Genomic DNA, 8,401 nt, shown 5'->3' on the forward strand with positions numbered 1-8,401 from the left:
ATGGACAGGTAGCAACAGGTTACAAGCAGCAGAAAACTGGGAGCCAAAAGGGGATATCGAGTTCCTCTACTGAAATATGAGTTGCACTTGAGATTAATTTGGGATCACTTTTCACCGCAATGAATGTGATTAGACAAGTTTGTCGCTGATTTAGTCTTGCTGATAAGAGACAACTGCTTGTTTGGTTTTTTTCTCGCAAACTACACGTGCATGTGCTGAATTTAAAAGTGCACACGTATATATTTTTCGTATGTAAGTGCAACATGCCTTGAAAATACTCCAGGACAAGAGGGTGGAGAGTAGCTTGACTGAGGTGCAGCCGACCAGCGGGATTGGTAAAGTCCATAACAGAAGAAAAAGGCAATCCATGGTGATGGCATGCAAGCTCACACCTCCTCCGTTACCTCCTAAATGAGCGCAAAAGTAGTAACCTGTGGTAGCGCATAGTGCAGTTGGCACGCATTGTTTAGTGGTTCTGTCCGCCTGCTTTGCTCGCTCAGGTGAAGTCGGAAAGTTGCAGAAGCCGGTGGTGCGCGCAGACGCGGTGCGCACACACGAGAGTGTGTATGTGTAAGCGTGTGAGCGTGTGTGGCGAGAAGCGGCGGCCAGCGGTGTCGGGGATCACCGGGAGGAGCGCTGACTGAGCATTCAGCTCGGCTCTGAGAGAGTGGGCCTGCGGGATGGAGCACAAGTCAGCGGCCGACAGCCAATCAGCGCGCGGCATCATTTACCACGCGTAGATAAAAGAAGAAAAAGAGATTCTCCTCTTGACAGCGGCTGGGCTGCTGGTGCCTTCAGAGGCCGCCGGGAAATTTAAGCTTTAAAAGTTGTGTGAGCCGATATTTAATCAAAAGTTGGCAACATCAAAGATCTGAGCGGCATTTCGAAAGGCAGATTTTCTTTGTAAGTACGAACTTTAAACTTACAATAACGCAGATTTATTTTCAAATACACCAACAAAGATGAAGCCAGATCCCACTGACGTTTTTGTTTGACCACGGAGAAAAAGAGAGACAGCGATAACTGAAGTAGTTTTACTTAAGAAAACATAAATTTAAAAGAAAATCACAATAAAGGGAGTGCAGAAAGAAAAGTGTGGAAGTTAGGAATTTACGGCAGAATCCAAGGCAATCAGAGAAAACCTCCTTATTGTGGCTGTACATAAACAACTGGCAACAAATATGAAAGATTCCCTGAATGCAGCTAAAGGCTCAAGGTTTCATTATTCTGCTTTGACATGAGAACTGCCCGGGGTCCCCGAAGTCTGTCAGACCATATTAGGTTCCATTTCATCTGCAAATGTGAAACTGTCAGCAAAGTGTTTCATCTTGTGGTTGCAAATGACATTGTGCTTTCATCACATTATACTAACATTCCAACAAAAATAGTACTAAGCGTCAATAAAGCCTGTGCCAAAACAAGAAATGGCCGAGTTAAGACAAATGCACAAGATATAAAAGAAATACAGAGCTTGGATTAAGAAAAGCAAGCATTAAAGAGGTTTTAAGAGCAAACTGGCTGAAAACCAGTTTGTGCCAAATTGCCACACAAATTAGCACAAATTGATTCAAAACCGTGGACTCGTGAACCAAAATAATTCTGGCAGTATTTGAGGAAAATCGTGCTTTACTGATTTCCCCCTATTTGCGGCAGTGTTAATGACTATCCAATTACAGTAAATAAGGCAAAGTGGTTGCTAACTCTTTTGACATTTAAAGAGGAGGTTGTCACTTGCCTGCATCAATTTGCAGCAATTAATACAATGCATTAGTTATTGTGAATAGATGACAAACACCTTGATATTTTGCTGCACCAACAGAAACATAACTGAAGTATATTGTCAGATCTCTGCACAGATATCAACATCACAAAGCATATTAACACTTTGTACCACCTTGTGTGGATTGAATTATGAATCGCATTGTCTTAATAAAAGTACTAAATAACTGTGTGGGCTATTTAATCTTATGTTGCAAGTATGTAGGAAGTAACTACCAAATCATCTTACACTTGCTTCACTTGCTTTCCTTCAATAATGGTGCGATCCGGGCTCTGAGGAGGCAAATCCAGCACTGATAGAGTTCCACTGTGTGTTTTTCCATCTGGTATGCTTTTATTGTTTTGGCAGTGTGTTTAGGGTCATTGTCATGCTGATAAATAAAGCCATTCAGATGCTTTCCAAAAGGTATTGGATAGAGGATCAACTGAATGACTGTACCTTTCTGCATTTATAAGCAGAACCCCAAACCATGAGAGAACTTCCACTGTCTTTTACAGATGGCTAGTCTAGACACTCGGTGTTGTATCTCGCTCTTGGCATTCTTCAAACATGAAGTTTAAGCCAAAAAATTAAAATCATTCTTTGAGACCTGTTGTTACTGATTTTCAGTCAGATTCTTTTGTGTAATTTGATATATCTCAGCCTTTTCTCTCCCATGAGAATAGTTTCTTTACCGCCAGCCTTCCATTGAGACCATTTTTGATGAGACTTCAACAAATAACAGATCAATCAATGAAGAATCGTGTCAGGTCTTCACTGGATTTTTTTTCATGTTTCGTAAGGACATGACTTTCAGATAGTTTTTAATCTGCCGTAGATAGTTTTATGGCCTGCCATTTCTTCTTTTGTCCTCCACTTGTCCGGTTCCCTCGTATTTTTAAGGTCACACTGTGTCATCATTGTCATCTTTTTATTACATTCATAGGCATAGAAACAAATTATGTGGTCGTCTAATACATGTAGAGGTTAAGCTTTGCTATTTTATGCTCGAATGACAAATCTCAGTGTTAAGTCGCTTAAAAAAAAGAAAAAACATCTCTCTAAAAATGGTAAACAACAAGGACTAAAGAAATATTTCCATTAAAAAAACGTAAAAACCTTCAGGAAGGATGGAGAACTATTACTAAAGACCAGTTAAAAGAAAAAAAAATCTAATGCATTTTTCTTGCATTAGGAAGAAAATTTTAAACACTTGTCTTCTGGACAGAACTGCATAATATTATGACAGCAATAATTTTTATAGAATTCTTTCTTGTCTACTGATGGAACTCAAACTATAGTCTATTTGCACAATTCTGATATATAACCCAAGAAACCTCAGACACTAAGTTCAGTAGCACATTTTGTTGTTCTTCGTGCTCTATACTTCTGTGCTTGTCTTGTTGAAACAACTGACAGCCGACAACGCCAGCCCTCCAGTTTTCCCCGCACCTTGGAACACCAGCTGTGCCAAGAAAAAGAAAAAAAACAACAATCAAACCAGACAGAGAATTCATGAACCTACGGCAGTGGAGGCTCTCCAGAAGGTAGAAGCAAAGAAAACGAGGGAAGAAAAAGAGTAAGATGACAAACAATCAGTTATACTTAAGTGATCCAGAACTACCAGCTTGTAAGCATATGGGGTATATTACCGTAGCAAATTAACCAGCCTCTGATTTGAAGGGACTCGCAGTCCCATCAATGTAACAGACAAACTGTTAATAGAAGCACATCTAACAGGATGTGCATTACAGACAATACAACAGAGTATTCAGGAAAACTGTCAGAGCATCCTGGACATTCTGGCAGAAGTAAAGATAAAGCTAATAATCAGTTATTCATTAGCTGTTATTTATCTACAGTGAGCTACATCACTTGACTGTCTTTCAGTACAGCTCCAAAAACTGTCTCTCTGTCTCTAACATGTTGATTTTTATGTATTTAACACAAAAAGTGAAGCTTGAAGTAATTCTGGGTTGTGGGGATAGTGTGGGAGCAAGTGTACACCATGGTGCAAACTTGGGTAGGTTAGGAAACAAGCCTTGATTACATGTAATTATCTTCTTGTAGTATTTCTTTTTCAACTGATTAAAACAAACAAAAGCACACACACACAGGAAAAGCAGATGTGGTTATGAGATTCCAAAGCCTACACTTGGTGAGGTTTCCGTTTTTCTGCGTCTTGAAATAGTATTAATAATTCAACATATTTTAGTTGAATAGTTTTTTATTGAAGCAGGATAGTAAAAGCTGAAGCTATCTTAAATATAGGAATGACTGAATTGTTGGATCCCATTAGAAGATCTAAAACATCTTCTAAAAAACCTTACTATCCCTAGCATTTTTTTTTAATATACTTGGCTTTCAAGACCTTCCACCCAGTGTCCACAGAAATTGGGAATAAACTCTTAAGTTATATGATATAGGTTATTTCACTGGCTTATTACAGCTTATGTTTGTCATTACAATGTAAAATGCAGTTTTGGTGGCCCTAAGTGTCAGTGTAAGTGCCAGTGATTTGAGGTTGCTGGAAAATTTCCTGCACTATACTGCACTTCAGCAGGTAATTGCACTGTCATCCGCGCAGTCTGATGCAGAGTTCCTGAGGAAATAAAACCACAATGTTTCTCTGAGTTCTCAGGAAAGATTCTGAATGATTGTAGATGTAATTGCTCATTTGACACTACAGCGCACTTCTTAGTTTCCATTGCCAGAGCCATATAAAATGCAGAAAATTAGAAAGAGGAAAGATTTGTGGTCTGAGCGGCATGATGTGGTTCTCGTCCTTCGTTCCCCGCTATTTCTGCCTCAGTGTTAATCTTTTTCTCTTAACACGGACGCCTCACTTTCTCTTCCACTTAAAATGTTGTTTGCATTGTTGGTGGTGGCTACAGATGTTTTCAAATCTATAATCTGAGTACTGTTACACCCCAGCACACCGCAGCTTGTTGCACTCTGCCACTGTGTTGAAAGATGATGTGCTTATTTACAGCATACTAAACCCACTGTCTAAAGCCCTTAGCAGTCTCTTCCTTTCTCATCATGTCTCTGCCCCAGTTGGGTTGTTGAGTTACCAGGGTCTGTCAGGCCGGTCTGTTGTTTGTTTCCCAAAAGCGATACAACATATCCAGTTACAGCTGGAAATATAAGCAGTTAGATTTCCTGGCCAACCCAGCTGCCGGGGACCATATTGAGACCACATCTATCCTCTGAGCCTTCTGTACTGGGAACAAGATGTGGAAGGAACCAGAGTAAAGAAACTTTGACAATTTGATGGTATCTCAGAACTAGCAGACGTATTGTACTCAATCATACACAGAAATAATTGTACTTGCAGCAAAACATGCCTGAGAACAAATATTTGAAAGGTGGCTTTCAAAGTTCTTCATCATCACAGTGAAAATAGCCATATCTGCATGACCCAGATCCTCTGTCGAACCTACAATTGCACTGAGCTCAGTCTAATCTACCATAAAAGGGGCTAATTTGAATCTGTAATCTGTGTTAAATTAATTAAAACTAGTAAAAGGAAACAAGTCAGTTGTTAAAAATCAGAATTTTGTTTTATTTGCTGAAATTAAACCCCACTCTGATTTTTAATTTCATACCAGCTGGAACTGTAGTTTATCATTTTTTTTGCATCACCTCTTCTTTTATCAAAATCTTTTTTGGAAAAAAAACACTCAGCTCCACAGCTGTAAAGCTGTAAAGTGTTTAATCTCTGGGCTCTACCAATAGGAGACGCTTAGGAGATAGTTAGACAGTGGCTCTTTCTGTGCACTACCTATAGGCAAATCTTGTCTCTTTTTCTCTACTTGTTGTCCAACACTAAAACTAAGTTAACATTTAGTCACAGTTGTAAACATCAGATGGTGTCGAAGCATGAAATTCTGTCCCAGTAGGTGGAATCACTGCACTTCAGGCCAATTTTTTAAAACAGTCTGTTGGTGGAACACAACATAAATTTAGTAAAAAATCACTAATAAGGTATCTAATTTGTCATTTATTTGTGAAATTCTATTGAAATGAACATTGAATTGTTTAACCAAAGTCCAATATGTGGCTCAATTCTACAACACAACTTTGTGCTTTGAAAGTGAGCCTTTGGTTTAGGGCTTAGGCTCCACTGCATTGATGTCATTCATCACTGCTTAAGCTTTCTCATTATACTGTGCCATATAGTTACCCACAGGGAAGACCCATTTAGGATGGGTGCAGAGCTGACCAGAAAAGCAGATGCATGCTGTTTCTAATCAGATGTAGAACCTATTTACTTAAAAGTCAAACACTTCAGTGAAGCCTTAAAAGGCCCAAGCTGTAACCTCAGGAACATGTCAGCTTTTTTCCCCTGATTACGTCTCTTTTCACTTTTTGTTTGTTTGTTTTGCCTGTCACAAGGCACTGCTTTTTCCAGCACGGGCCCCAAAACGTACAATTCCAGTACCAGACGTTCCTCTTCTCTCCTCATCGGTCCTTTCCACCAGTATCTGGTCCTCATTTCAGACCTTGTAATTTCCCCTCCTGCTTGTATCTGCGGGACTTTTTGGGGTGAATTTCTGTCTGTTTGTCCTTCCAGGATTATTTTAAGCCATGTCAGCGGTTGCCACGGTGGCAGGCATTTCTTTCCCTGTCAGTCGCGTCTTGTCCTTTCCTGTCCTGTAAGAACTCTTCTTCCGTGTGGACAGAAATAGACAGAGCATGGGCTAATCACGTTCAGAACATGTGATAATGTTTCAGTTTGAAACTAATGTCATCAAATCACGTTCAATGATTTGAAATATGTTTAGATGATGTCTACACAAAAACGGATTAGAATGCAAGTTTATGATGAGCGCAGATGCAGCCTGTCCATGCACACACAGTATGTCTCTAAGAGTGTTTGTTGGCAGTATAAGTAGTCAGTGTCACTGATAGTCTCATTTTTTGCCGAATACTTCTTCTGCAGTCCACCTTCTGTTGTTTTTCTCTACCCCACACAGAAATGAAAGATGTGAAATGTTATAGTTTAGCTCACAGATGGTCCATCTAAGAATTCGGAAGCAGCATCTGGGATATCAGTCATCTGGAAGCAGAGAACCGTGCAGCTTATGGCTCTGCTCTGAATATCTGCCCTCAGATTACAGGCTTTTGGAAAGGATTTTAGACTTGTTTGTCTCTCCACATTACTCTTACAGAATCTTTTATGTCTAAACTGTGAATCATTATAATTGACTGTTCATTAAACCCCTCTGTCAAACAGAGATTTTGCATTCCAAGCTTAACCATTTTAAGTAGGCACGACAGGTCTGTCAAGCTTTGGATTTCTCAGTCTACACGCTTGAGTGTTTGGAGGGTTGTGTGTTTTCTGGAACCTCACCAACTGTAATCACAGCAGTGAAAGTGCAATGAGTGGATTAACGTATGTGTTTACATGCCCTACGTTATTTCCTAAAGTAATAAAGCCACATTTGTTTGTGACGTCACAACAAGTGATGCTAAAAATTGCATGTAGTAATGCGTCTGTTCTCTCCCTACTGTTTTTCTCCCAGTTCAATGTAGGATGACTAAAGGACAGTTCAGGTTAATATCAACCCGTCATATTTCCCAATAATGTCTCTACTGTTGGTCAGATGAACTTTTCACATTCACTGTAGCGTTTCAGAGAAAGAGCTGGGTACTGGGGAGTAAGTAAAACTGAAAAGATGAAGGGAGCTTACTCTAGTTGTAGAATCTCTACAACAGAGCTGGAGAGCCACAATCTATAGTAGCCTGCAGCAGAATAATAGTGTATCAGTACCATGAGGATCGTGCAGTACATGCAACGTTTTGTAGTTTTGAGCGCCTTAATTGTTAAACAGAATAACATACTATACAAAATAGAATAAAATACTGTAAAAATAGAATAAATTACTTGTTTAGTACACATAGTACACAAATCAGTTGGTAACATCACACAGGATATATCCTGTGTAATAAAACTTATAAATAAGTCAATAAACTTATTGATTAAATGCCATTGATATCCAGATGAAACACATCCATAACTTAAATTGACAATGCCACATTTACTGTGTTTGAAAATGTTTCTTTGATCTAATATCTGCTATTGAAATACTTTTTTTGCAATGCACACTACACTTAATCAAATTGGTTTATATTGGTACATGCTTTTTCTTATTTCTCTGGATTTTTCTTCTGGCTTCTCAGACTGAGTTTTGCTATAATCACACAAAATCCCGTGTTTTCTTAAAACCCTGTGTTTCAGCTTTAAACTGCTAAAGAATGCTCAGAAAGAGGAAATGGCAGCTCAGCTCAGCTCACAACTTGCCAATGGGGGGGATGAGATAAATACATGGTTTACATGCAACAGTGTGCATATCTGAGGTGGGATTCCCCTACTTTCACTTTGAAGTCAAAGGGATCATTACATGAAAAAGGAGATGTCATCAGTTGTCAGCCAGGTGCCCTGAGTCGCGAGCAGCCAAAGAGACCGTTTCTATCAAATCAGCACCCGGGGTTTCTGCCTTTGATGACATCAAGTGAGCCTGTGCAAGTGGAGGCGCTAACTGCCCACTGAGTGTGAGTTTGATGAGAGTTTGCAGTGAAACAGAGTGAAAGCCTGCTGCTCTGTGGCACTGGGACAGTTTATCTTTTTAGTTTTTA

At 39.5% G+C, this 8,401-nt stretch overlaps 1 protein-coding gene across 1 annotated transcript in view; it reads right to left on the bottom strand.

The window, feature by feature from the left end:
* Nucleotides 1-641, bottom strand: part of adamts18 (ADAM metallopeptidase with thrombospondin type 1 motif, 18) — a 55,966-nt gene extending 55,325 nt beyond the window's left edge. The window contains exon 1 of the mRNA XM_085436299.1: nt 268-641. Coding sequence (XP_085292425.1) covers nt 268-369 — 102 coding nt within the window. The 5' untranslated portion in view covers nt 370-641. The remainder of the gene's footprint in view (nt 1-267) is intronic.
* Nucleotides 642-8,401: the final 7,760 nt, after the last annotated feature.

The sequence above is a fragment of the Copadichromis virginalis genome, linkage group LG1, assembly GCF_057382275.1.
Source record: "Copadichromis virginalis isolate Kocher_CV1m ecotype Utaka linkage group LG1, C_Virginalis_male_GT1.1, whole genome shotgun sequence".
Lineage (NCBI taxonomy): Eukaryota > Metazoa > Chordata > Actinopteri > Cichliformes > Cichlidae > Copadichromis > Copadichromis virginalis.